Consider the following 13340-nt stretch of genomic DNA (forward strand, 5'->3'; position numbering starts at 1 on the left):
AATGTTTTAAAAATAAAATTTTACTTTTATTCCTTTTTTTTTTTTTTTTTTTTTTTTTTTTTGCTTATTCTGTATCTTGGAGCCCTTTCTATACTGGCATATCTAGCTCTGGGCATTCTATTTAGTGGATGTGTGGAATGCATCTCTGTAGCACAGTGTGATAATTCCGTTAACAGATAATGTATTAGTTTTTTATCCCCCATCTTTTTAAATGTCCCTGTACACACATATTTTGGTAATTTGTAAGTATGTCCATAAGGTAAATTTCTAGCAGTGGCAGTGTTAGGCAATAGAGTATATGGGTATTTTCAGTTTGCTGCATTGCCTAATATCCCTCTAGAGAGGCTGAACCAGGGCCAGTGGAGGAGGCCTGTTTCTGCACACCCTTAACCAAATGTGGATGTTTGCAGTCTCAGTAATCTTTACCAGTCCAAAAATATCTCCGTTGTTTTTTTTGTTGTTGTTGTTTTTGGTTGGTTGGTTGGTTGGTTGATTTTTGAGAGAGAGATAGGGAGAGATAGAGCGAGAGTGCGTGCATGCCAGGGAGGGACAGAGAGAGAGGGAGAATCCCAATCAGGCCTACATGCTTAGCGCGGGGTGGGGGTGGGGGGTGATTTGATCCCACAAACCGTGGGACCATGACTTGAACCAAAATAAAGAATTAGATGCTTAACTGACTCAGCTACCCAAGCACCCCATCCATTGTTTTAATATATATTTCTTTAATTATGAGTAAAATTGAACATCTTTGAAACTATTAAGCAGTTTTTTTCTTTATAGCTTTCTAGGTAGTTTCCTCTTAAATTACCTCATACAGATTACTAGTCTTCTTTTTAGTTTGTATTTCTTTTCAGATGCTATGCAGTGGGCTTTGTAATTTTGTCAGTTACAGTCTTCTGGAATTCTGTGCCCTTTCTGATAATAACAGTATAAGAATGTAACGGATGGGTTTTTAGTTCCCATTAAATACGTGTGTGGATATTGTCGGGATGATCTCACAAAATCATCTCAAGTAAGAGAGTGTCTCTTACTGCTGTCAGTTCTATGAATAAGCTCATTCATAATGAAGTAATTCTTAGTAGTGTCTCTCTGCAAATAATTTTTTTTTAGCTTATCTCAGTTCCAAAGGCAAGCTAGGATAGCCCCTGTAAGTGTCCTGAAGGGTGTTGGGGGGAATTCTTTTGCCATCTCAGCCTTCAGAAGTAGAATTTTGTGTTTAGTAGGTACGTAATGAATGTTTATAGGGCTTGTGATTAAACTTGATGGATAGGAAGAGTGAAAGAAAATTGGGGGGCAAATAGAGATCTTTCTTTGGCCATTTTTCTCTCCCTTTATTCCCCTCTGAATGAAAATGGAAGTGTTTCTTCTCTTTCTTGGTAATGCTAACGAGGTCCATTCTTTCCAGCAAAGGTCTGTGAGCTTGTAGCGGGTACCTACAAGACCATAAAAGCAAAGCTGCCTCTGACCTTGAGAAGTATGTCATTGTACCTCTCCAATAAAGATACAGAGTTCATCTTGTTTAAACCTGTTAGGGTGAGTATTGTGATATTTTATTTGAATGTTGGCCAGTCTCTTCAAGTGTTCTTTCCATGTCTACCATTTTCTTCTTCCTGTGAAATTTTAAAATGTTGGTATACTATTCTAGTAAAGTTGATTAATAATCACTGTGATTCTTGAACGGCTTTAAGTCAGTACCTTCCTGATTATATCCTCTCCCTGCCTTTGTCTTAAGTTCTTTATGTTACCTATGGCAACAAATAATTTTGACCTTAAAGTACAAATTAGTAAAAAAAAATAATAATAAAAAAAAAAGAAGTCAGTTAGACCTAACATTGAATGTGGCCCAGTACTTGAAAAAGCACCATTTCAGGAACTTTGCTTCATTTTACTGGTGAGCAGTGGAAATAAATGGCTTGCAGTGGCCGCCCAGGGATTAAATGTCAGAGTAAATTTAGTGCTCATAACTTCCAGCTCTGTGTTGAGCTCACATCTTTACCAAAGCATTGGTTGCTTTTTAAAGTACATTTTATGTGTCTGGAAACTTTATTATCTTTTGTGTAAGAAATTGCTGCTGGGAGCTCTTTCGGTTCTCTGGGGTGGGGGGTGGGGAGGGGACAGGGATTACTGGAGTTTAATTTTTCCAGGAAGTGTTATATGGTAAGTCTTAGGTTGTGCTAGCATGTGAATTATTAAGTAGAAATTATATGTCTTTGGTAATCCAGTGAAAGATACATTCCCTCCACTTGTTTGGCAAATATCATTAAGATTTAGCAGTCTTAGAGGGGTGCCTGGGTGGCTCAGTGGGTTAAGTGTATGACTTTTGATTTCAGCTCAGATCATGATCCCGCCGTTCGTGAGTTTGAGCCCCACATTGGGGTCTGCATTGACAATGCAGAGGCTGCTTGGGATTCTCTCCCTATTTCTCTCTGCCCCTCCCCTGCTTGCTTGCTCTCTCTCTCTCAAAATAAATAAACATTAAAAAAAAAAAAAGATGTAGCATTCTTAGAGAGAGGAGGCAAACCAAGGAATAGACCCATAACTATAGAGAACAAACTGATAGTTACTAGAGAGGAGGTGGGCGGGTGAAATAGGCATTGGGGATTAAGGAGTACACTTGTCATGGTGAGCATTATGTGTTTATGGAAGTGTTGAATCACTGGATAGTACACTTGAAACTAATATCACACTGTATGTTAACTAGAATTTAAATGAAAACTTAAAAAAATATTTAACGTTCTTAGTGCTTCATGTTTAAGACAACTACATGTTTCTGGTGACTCATTTAATATGATTACCTCTTCTTCTTCCTAAGAATAATATTCAGCAAGTTTTCCAGAAATTCCACGTTCTGCTAAAGGAAGATTTTAGCCCTGAAGATACCCAGATCATTGCTTGTCCTTCAATGGAACAGGTAATCCATCATCAGAAGATCTTTGTTACTTTTATTCCTTCCTGGTTATTTTACTTGGCTAGATAATGTCTTTGAGTAACTTTGTTTTTAATTTCAATTTAAAAACTTGTACATTACTGGGGTACCTGGGTTGGCTCAGTCAGTTAAATGTCCGACTCTTGATTTTGGCTCAGGTCATGATCTCATGGTTGTGAGATTGAGCCCCACGACAGGCTCTGTGCTGGGTATGGAGCCTGCTTAAGATTCTCTCTCTCCCTTTCCTTCTGCCCCTCCCCTGTGTACGCTCACTCTCTCTCTCAAAAAAAGTAGGAATTGTACATTATTGTATTCTGATGAGCAAGAATTCAAACTTTGAGTTGCTCTCTCAGATTTTTGGTGATGGCTTTGTAAGTTTGCTTTTAAATCCTTTCTGATATTGAAAGTTGCTGTGTTTGACATGAATGAACTGTTTGTGAAAGATTCAAATAATGGTTAAGTTGCTGAATAATTTTATTTGAAGTATGCATGAAAGGAGGCCCACATTTCCAATGAAAAAAAGTTATCTTAGGGATTCGATGTTAGAATTGTTTCATGTTCTCTCCCTAAATTTGAAGAACTGAATATAGAGCTCAGTCTATGTTTACTAGTATTCATGTATTCAGTTTAGCCAGCAAGTTTTTATTGAGCATGTGTTAATGTATTAGGGTAGGCTGGTACTATGGAGGGTATTTTACTTCTGGTTTTAAGTTTGGTATAGCTTACAAGTTTTATATGTGTAAGGACTAGAGGCTGTGGGAGCAAGTGGTAAGGTGAGGGAGCCTAATCAGGGTGGGTGGAGAGTTGGGGGAGGGACTGCAGCAGTGAGTGTGGGTGAATCTTTCGGGGTTAACACACTGGGAGAGAAAAGGTGTAGCTGGAGGAGAAATGGGGTCTTTTTAAAATTGAGATAGAACTCCTTTGCCATAAAATGCACCCTTATAAAGTCGACAATTCATTGGCTTTTAGTAGATTCACTAAGTTGTGCAACTGTTGTCACTATCTAATTCCAGCACATTTTCGTGCCCTCCCAGAAGAAACCTCATACCCATTCGCAGATACCCTGTTCCTCCATTTTCTGTAATTTACTCTTTGTCTCTATGGGTTTTCCCATTCTGGACATTTTAGTAAATGGAGTCATACAGTATATTTACTTTTATGACTGGCTTCTTTGTTTTACCAGAATGTTTTTAAGAGTCTTCCATGTCGTAGCATGTATCAGAACTTCATTCTTTTTTATGGCTTTGTATATTCCTTTGTATGGATAGATGGGTCATATTTTAAAAAGATGAGTCTGTGGTTCCAGGGTTTTAGTTAAAATATTTTTTTGTAAGTCGTTTGAAGTAATTATATTCTGTGTGATTATACTACTAACTTGATATATAGTTAGGTTTTTTCCAGCACTTTGATTTAATTTTATTCTTTTATTATATAAAAGAATATATACTTACATGGCTTTCAAGTCAGAATTCTAGAACAAGGTAGATTTGGAGATATCTTGCTTTCCTTTCAGTCCCCTCCAGCCTTTTCCTTCCTTTACCTTATAAATATTTTAATTTGTTACTGGATTATCTTTCCTTTTTTCTTTTAAAGATAGGGGAGAATGCATGTTTGTATATTCAAGAGGATCCAGAGAGAGGGAAAAAATGATGCTGGAAAAAATGCCTTTGAGTGGCAAAGGGGGGATGGAATTTGGATGGTGGAGGCTTTGTTAGGTGCGTAGGGATGGGGGTGTTCGGTCGTGAAAGGAAAGAGCTGAGTGTCTGGGTGCACGTGTGGGAGGTGGTGGCCATGGTGGGACCTCATGGAAGCTCTCATCTGCTTGCTTCATGTTTGGAGTGAAACAGGAAGCAGGGTCATCATTAAAAGGTGCTAAAGGCTGAGGAGGAAGGCTCATTTGAGTGCAGTGGTTATGAAACCTCGAGAGACCATCCAGCATGGTCATCTGACTGGCTTGTCTCCAGGTGTGTCCCACAGCGCGAACGTAGACGTGGAGTGTAGCCCGCTGGGACTTGCCAGACACACGCCGGTGCCTGCGCTCCCCCTAGACTCCTGCAGGCGGGATACACGCTTTCGTGTCTGTGTATGTTTGTAACTTGAAAGTTCTACAGCAGGTCATCACTCGCGGCTCCGCTGCTTTGCTCGGCCTCGTTTCCTTCTCTCGAAGAACCGCTACACCGCTTTCCACTGTACCACTGGCTTGCAGCCTACAGTTTGGAAAACACTGATGGAGACGCATCATTCTGTGCCTTGATCCTCTTTCCACACGTTAACCTTTTCCAGATAACAACAACAACAACAGCAGCAGCAGCAGCAGCAGCAGCTGGTATTACTGATTGCTGACTGCTGCCAAGCACTATTCTAAGCATTTGACATGTATTATATTCTTTAATCTTCACTTGACTTCCCTATATTTGCCCCATTTTACTGATAAAGAAGCTGTGGCCCTGACAGGTTAAGTGACTTGGCTGAGTTACTCACAGGGGAGGGGCCAGAGTCTTATCGTCTGATCCTGTGGACCATTGCTGGAGGGAACCCCCTGGCTTACTGTTGCCCGTGGAGGGGCACCTCACTGGCTCAGTTGCTAGAGGGCGTGACTCTTGATTTTGGAATTGTGAGTTCGAGCCCCATGTTGGATGTAGAGCTTACTTTAAAAAAAATTTTTTCCCCCTGTAAATGGCATGCTTGTGACCCATTTTCTTAAGATCCAATATATATCATACAGATTTGGGGGGGGGGGGAATGCAAAACTGGTAATAAGAAACTTTACCTGGTTGCTTGCCTTTTTCTCCATTTGCTGTATCTTTAGTTTTCTCCCTTCCCCTCCCACTCCAGCCCTCTTTTAAGCAATTTGAGAGGAAGTTGGGAGACACTGTGCTCCTTTACCTGGAAATAGTTGTGTATTTCCTAAGAACAAGGAATTCTTTGACCCTACCCCCACACAATGACCAAAATAGGAAATAGAACATTGATACACTTACCTAATCCACAGTCCACGTTCAGATTTCCTCACTTGTCCCAGTAATGTCCTTTCTAGATACGTCTCTCCCGGCCTGGGGTCCGGCCCAGATGTTGCTTTCAGGTGTCACTTCTTCACTTCTCTTTAGTTTCTTTTAATCTGGGGCAGCTCTGCAGCCTTTTAGGCTGTGTGTGTGTGTTTGTATTACTTTGTTGAGAGAGAGAGAGGGCACAAGTGACCGAGGGACAGAGAGGTGGAGAGAAAGAGAAGGGGGGCTCACCTGAAGCAGGGCTTGTGCTCACCCAAAGCAGGGCTCGAACCCTCAAACCGTGAGGTGGTGACCTAAGCCATTCAGGTACTTAACCGACTGAGCCACCCAAGTGCCCCTTTTTGGCTCTGTTGATCCTGATGGGCCAGTTAATATCCCTTAATTTGGTGTTGTCTTGTTCCACCATGATTAGATTGAGGTTTTGTATTTTTGGCAGGAACAACACAGAGGTTATTTTGCGCCCCTCTCACTGGAAGTACAAATTTAGAGAAGATTAAGGGGCGAGGATTTTGATTACCAAAACAGTTTGTCCTGTGTGGAAGGTTCCTTGCTGAGTTCAGTTAACCGCAGTCTTCTCATCCGCTGACCGAGGGCAGACTGCAGTCCCCGCCCTGCCCACTGTGGGTTTCTCCCGCTCACCTTGGGGGCCGCTCTGGGTCCTGCCCTCCTTTACCCAATGGGCAGGGTGCTCCAGGAGTCAGGCAGACTTCGTGTGTGAGCTGAGATTCACTCCTGGGGCCTGTTCTTACTCATCTAAAATAGTCACTCACCAATTTCAGCTTATACACAACTCTTCCTGCAACATACTCTGCACAAAAGGTGAAACTGATTATTTAGATTTCTATCCCTTGTCAGGGTTAGGATGCATAGGCGGTTTTTTCTTGTCATTTTCACGGGATTCTAAATAAGTTTGATTTGGTGACAGAGCATGACAGGCCGCCACAAAGCCCACCACCCAGCGGCTGCTTCAGAAATCCGATCGGCATTGTGGGTCCAGCCATGTTCATTTGGCCTTTTAAAAATCTTGGACTCTTTCTCGCATTCTGATTTGAGGATCTAAGCACCATTTTGAGTATGATATTCCACAGCAGAACTAACGTAGCCTTTCACTTTGCTTTTCAGCTGAACCTTCTACTGTCAGTTTCTAAATAACCAGGCCCGTCGGGCCGTGCGTGCCGATGTCTGTCCGGGTGGAGCGGGCTGGGAGGCCCGGCAGCCTACAGGACACCGAGGGACCGTATGCGGGAATGTCCCCGAGAACCACGCAGGTGTGCTGCTCAGTGCTGGCTACAGGATGAAATAGTAGCAGAGTGTTTGAAAGATTGGTGTTTCCCTTTTAAAAGACGTCACAAAGCCAAAGATTTAACCTAGGCGTGTGAGAACTGCCTTTAAATGGTCCCGGGCACCGTGAGTTGTTAGGGGGAGCTGTGGCGGGCACGCAGAGAAACGGTTCTTAGCAAAAGCTGTGCAGTGAACATAGGTTACAATAAGTAGTGCAAAGAAGAACTTTACAGAAATACAGTTAAGTAGAAAGCTTCGAAGAGTAAGGTTTGTTAAAGCCCGAAACACTGCAATACTTTGAGCCACTGAACATTCCACAGAGGCTATTTTTTATTTCCAGAAATCTTATTTCTACACTCTATTTACTGTAATGTTTCTCCTATCACTTTGAAGTTTCGTTCGGAGTAGATTGGATGCATCTGAGAACACACTCTGCTTTCCTGGGAATTTGGGGTGTTATCTTCCTGTGCGTTTGATGTGAACTAGTTTCAAGATGCAAGGACTCCATGGAAGGTCCCCGTATCTGTGCTCCTTGAATTGCATAGGTACAGAAGGTTCAAAAGCAGGGGCTGGAGCCTCCTTATAACGGAGACGTGCGGTATCTTTAATGAGAATCTTCATGGTACAATAGTCGGTGTTTGTGAGTGGGAAGTACCAATTAAGGTGTCTTCAATCTGGCACATAAGGGAGGGACGGAAACCTGATGCAGAGGGCCCCTCATGCATGAAGGTTAGGCTTACCAGCTTTCTGGACACTGCCTTCGGTTTTAGTCACTCTTTGAAAAGTGAACACTTTCATGTCCCGTGTATTCGTCCATTGGCCGTGCTGTGCACCAGCCCTGCGGGTGTCTAGCCCTGTCCAGAAGGGTACATTTTACTAACAAAGACTGGGGGGTTGAAGATGGGCCACCCCTTGACGTTATCAGGGATCATCAAATAAATTATGCACATCTCTGAGTTTTTCTACAGAAAACTGTTTCCTGTTTGGTTAGGCTGCTTTTTGGTTCAGGAGGAATTTTGAGTTATTCAAGAACACTATCTAGGGATAGAACACTGATGAGAACATTCTGGAATGTAGCCAGCAGACCTCATTCTGCAGGACTGTAGGGCATTTCTCATCCCCTTCAAGCAGATTCACAGCATGTAGATATGTTATGTATCCCGAGGTCTGTCATTTTAAACAGGTCACTTGTTTTTCAACTCTGTTAAAATTGGTGATGAATGTGGCTTGGTAGAGCTTAGTAGTCTATTTTGGGGAGGTAGAAGGTGAAGAGGGTCCATATTCATTCTTTGACATGAAATGAATGATTCAGGAAGATAATATTTACTTCCACTTGCTATTTTAAATACATGTTTAATGAAATAAACTGTAAAATATCCTGTTTTCTGTATTATATGTACATTTGATTTTTTAATAGCCTTTCCAAAGAAATGAGGTCATGATTCTTGTCCATTACTGTGACTGATTTAATTTGATGTACAGAACAGGTTGTATTCTTAAGGGTAAAAGTAATTGACGGCACTCACGCTCGTGTTTTGAGTCTTTTATTTCTGAAACACTCGAACATCTTACCAAGTGCGAAGTAGGTGATAGTGATCCAACTTGTTTGCTAAATGAATATTTGTTTAAATCTGTACAGTTTCAAGTGTTTACTTATACAAAGAGTGTACATACTTTCAAATAATTAATTTAAAATGCTTTATATTATTTGGCTAGAAATTGCTGTTTTTAATAAATGTGAATTTTCTAAGAAATAAAGATTTTCGCTTCTTACTTTGTCCTTACATGTCTGCTATGTGTGTGGATTCATTTTAAAAATATTTTCAGTTAAGGTTTTTATTGAGGTAGCTTGTGTTTCACGTGCAGTTGTGAGAAATAATACAGGGAGATACTGTGTGCCTTTACCCAGTTTCTCCCAATAGGAACAGCTTGCGAAGGTAGAACCCATTATCATGAACAGGATGTTGGCACTGGTACACTCCGCCAGTCTCTTCAGATTTCCTCTACCTGTACTGTGTAGATGTTTTAGTAAGATCATTATTGTGGAAAGACATCTTTGAAGCATCTTAATGTTTCATTAGTTGAAAGATAATATTTTCTTTGTTTTTACAACTACCAATTTCCTGAGTACCATCAGCACAAGTAAGTCGTGTTGAAATTCAGTGTTAGTGAAGTAGCCATAAGAAGTTTGTATTTTGCCCCTGGTTTAACAACCCCCCTCCCCATATCTTTAAATTCCCTTCTGCTATTTATTATCTTACAAGAAAGAATAGTCAACGTTGGTTTTCAAAGAGGTAGGTTGCTTCTCAGAAGAGAGGAACTTTATTGCCACCTCCTCACCTCCGCAGAGCACTAGCTCCTGGCGGTGACTCCATTAGCTTGTGTGTCTTCGACGGCACGCGGGACCCCTGTGTGTCCGTCCATCCAGCCTCACTGCTCTTCCTCCAGAGCTGCCTGCTCCGAGAGTGCACGCAACAGAACACGCCGCGGTCTCACTTAGGCAGGAAAGGGCTTTTTTGGAAGGAAATGGGGGACTCCGTGGACAGACCAGAGGCCGGAGAGCCAGAGGGATAAGAAGAGGAAACAGCACAGAGCTAAGTGTTTTTTCAAAGCAGAAGGAGCTGGTCCAGCCCACCGCTGACGCAGGGTCCTGGACTGGGCGTCCTCCCAGCTGCTTTCACTTGGGCGAGCTCAGGACGACAGTCTCTCTCTCTGCCAGTTACTGATTTATTGCCTCTCAGCTCCAAATCCACCTTTTTTGGGAACCTTCTTTCAGACTCGAGAGCTGGACCCTGAGAACCTTCCTCGTTTGCCAGCGGGTGCAGCGTTAGGCTTCGTAGGGCGCCGGGCACAGAGGAAGGGGTCTCCTGTTTCTGGTGTGCGGTGTTCCGTCTACACGCGGCTAAGGCAGAGGCAGCGTGTGGGAGGCTGGCGCCGCTCGCTCTCTAGTGAAATTTCTTGGTCTCCAGGTAGGAAGCGTGCGGCTCCCAGCACTCCGGCGAAACCCCTCCGGCCAGCGGCCAGTCCTCGGCCTTGGTGCTGGTGGGGGCGCTGCCAGGTTCTAGTTCCCTGCTGGGCTCCTCTGCAGAGCGGGGAGCAGAGGCCTTGCATTTGCTGTTGCTGCTTTTCGGAGTTCTCTTGTAGTTCCTGAGTGTTAACTGGAAATCCTTTGTACTACATTTTCTCCATTCACATTACGGGTGTGGCTTGTGTCCTGACTGGACCCTGACTGATGCAACCTGTCTTAACAGTTTCCGTAGTGGGAGGCAGGGCGCTGCCGCCCGCCAGAGCTGCTCACACGCGGGCTGGCCTTCCACAGAGGCCAGAAAGATACCTGCACACCGTGTCTGCACGTGCTCTCTTCAGGTCTGCCCTACATGCCCCCTCTCCCCATGTCCCTGCACACACCATCTGCTCTCCTGTGGACTCCCAGCGTGAGCCCCCACCGCCACCCCTCCTCCTGTGGCCCCGCCCCTCTCACCCAGGGCACTCCGCTTTGCTGTGCTTCTCCGCAGAGCCACAATTTAGCTGTTTTGCTCTTGCTTGCTGCTCTGATCCCCACTCTAATCCCCCTGGGGGCAGACAACCTGTGGCCCCTGAGCTCGGCGTGGATCTGTTGCATGACCTAGTTAGTTACTGAATTTGTAATTTCGCGGGCAGTGCACGAAGCTCCATTTGCCTTGGGGCGTGCACCCATGACGTTACTCGTTGGGAAACCTTGCGTGTAACTGAGCGGGTGGATATACATAAACAGATCAGCTCTGGTCATTTTCATTTCCCGGAGAGGCACCTTTTTTTTGCCCCCAAGTCATTGAAGATAAAATGATAGTTAAGTCAGAATGTGTCCCCTCTGGAAGGTGAGGGCCTGGGAGGGGTCCAGGGGGTGAGTGAGGCAGAGAGTGTGTTTCAGGTTGAATTGTGTCCCTCCCCCCATCCCCCTACATTCCTGTGTTGAAGTCTTACCCCCCTGTCCCCCAGTAGGACTGGAAATGTGATCTTATTTGGAAATAGGAAATAGGGTTGTTGTAGATGTGATTAGTTGAGACGAAGCCAGGCCTGGGTGGATCAGGCCCCTCATTCAACGTGACTGGTGTCGTTATAAAAGGGGAATTTGAAACAGGCACACGCAGCACCAGGTGAGGACCTACCAGAAGCTGGGCGGGGCCGGATCACATCCTCCCTTCCTGCCGTCAGAGGGAAGCCCTGATCTCGACCTCCAGCCCCCAGGACTGTGATGTAAAAGTGCCTGTGGTGGAAGGCGCCGGCCTGTGGCCTTTGCGGGGACAGCTCTAGCGCACATACGGAGGGTGGGACCTAGATCTGCGGAGCTCCTGGCCAACTGGTTGGTTGCCTTATTTCCCTCCCAGTCTGTGAGGTGATTCACGTGCCCTTAGGAAGACAGTCCCTGACGACTGTGCTGTTCTGTCCACTCTTGGATAACTCGGGCGCGGAGGAGCTGGAAATCGTTTCCTCCGTGTGAAATCTCTGGTGTTTGAAATGCTGGCAACGAGATACTTTACAGTGGGGCTGACCGCACAAAATGCCTCTGCGAGGCCAGCTGTTTCCAAGCTCCGCATTAGTCGGGGAGTGTTTTCAGGTTTGTGAAAGGACGACCCCAGGGAGGGCTTGGCTGGGGATGGCGAGCCCACACAGAGGCGGCGGGCCGAGTGCTTTCCCGACACTACCTCCTCGAATCCCTACGGTGTAACTGTGAGGGGAGCTCTATGGCTGTCCTCTTATGACAGATGAGGACACTGAGTCACAGGGGGACTCATGACCTTGCCCAGGGTCCCACAGCTAGCGGACCGGCTGATCCCAGGGCACGGATGCCTTCAACACCATGGGGGCCCACCTCCAGTCCTGGGGTGTGGGGGGACATCGGGGCCGGCTCTGAGACACAGCCACCACGAGCTGGGGGCACGTGGTTGCTGCCGAGACCAACTTAGGTCTCTAGTGCCCGGCAAGGAAAAGGGCTTCTGTGCGCTCTGAGCAGGGGCGCAGAACCAAGGGGACCCACAGAACCCGGACGTGGGCTTGCACAGGTGGTGCTACAGTGCCTGTGTCATTTATGGCTCATGACCTGGCCACCGAGTGACTGTTGTTTTAGTTGATGATACTATCTGCAACAAGGTGTTACAGATAGTGGGAGTGACTGTGCACCCCCACTGCCAGCCTTCGCTTCCAGCTGTCCTGCTTCCGGCTGATGATGACTTGGGTGAAGGTCGGTGGCAGGCAGGGCCTGTGGGGAAGCAGGGCCTCGAAGGTGGGGCTCTGGTGTGACTGTGGCAGCAGGGGACCGCTCACTGCCAGGCTGGCTGGGCGGAAGGGGTTTCCTTTCTGGTCTTGGTTTAAGCTGCCCTGGAGGTCATCCCAGGAAGCTGGGGTGCCCCAGGGATGTAGAAGAGGCACCCTGTAGGGGGATGTCCAGCTCCCGAGGCCCCCTTTTCTAGAACCTACAGCCCCTCCGCATGTACAGATATCCAGACATAGCCCCGCCCTTGCTTTTCACACGGGTTTGCCCCAAGAGTGTCCTCCTCATCAAGCCAGGCCCGTCAGAGGCCTTCAGGGTGCACAGACATGTCTTCAGGACACAACATGTGTCACAGAGATGGGGATGAAAGTCCTCCAGCCTCTGGGGGCCTCCCCGTGCTCTAGTTCTTTCTGAGACCCACCTCGCCCTCCATCCAGATGACTCACTTCTCATTTCGCTTTACCTATTTGAGTTACTGACTGTTACCAGTGAGCAAAAGGGGCCCGGCTATTGGAAGTAGTGTCAGGGTGTGTCGTTTCAGGCTCCTGACCAGCTCTTGGCTCCAGGGGACCTGCTGCGGTCTGGCCTTGGGTTGCTGTCTGGGTCCCCCTCTGCCTTGGCATGAGATGATGAGGTCATTTGTGATGAGGTTAGGGTTAGTGAGAACCTCTGGGGATATCTAGGCCCATTTTGCACATGAGGAAACTGGGGCATAAAGCTACTTGCCCCAGGTCACATGCCAACAGCTGGCAGAGGCGGGCTTTGAGACAGTCCGTGTCCAGGGTCAACTCGAGTACAGAAAGGCTGTGAAAGAACTTCCACGTGGAAGTGACCAGGGGAAGCAAGCAGGACAGGTGACATGTATTGCCTACAG

The 13340-nt window shown here is 45.8% G+C and overlaps 1 protein-coding gene across 1 annotated transcript in view; it reads left to right on the forward strand.

Annotated features, from left to right (window-relative positions):
* Positions 1-8963, forward strand: part of COG3 (component of oligomeric golgi complex 3) — a 64599-nt gene extending 55636 nt beyond the window's left edge. The window contains exons 21-23 of the mRNA XM_077778752.1: positions 1406-1533; positions 2813-2911; positions 7057-8963. Coding sequence (XP_077634878.1) covers positions 1406-1533; positions 2813-2911; positions 7057-7086 — 257 coding nt within the window. The 3' untranslated portion in view covers positions 7087-8963. The remainder of the gene's footprint in view (positions 1-1405; positions 1534-2812; positions 2912-7056) is intronic.
* The last annotated feature ends 4377 nt before the right edge of the window (positions 8964-13340 follow it).

This window comes from Crocuta crocuta, unplaced genomic scaffold, assembly GCF_008692635.1.
Source record: "Crocuta crocuta isolate KB4526 unplaced genomic scaffold, BGI_CrCroc_1.0 scaffold586, whole genome shotgun sequence".
Classification (NCBI taxonomy): Eukaryota; Metazoa; Chordata; class Mammalia; order Carnivora; family Hyaenidae; genus Crocuta; species Crocuta crocuta.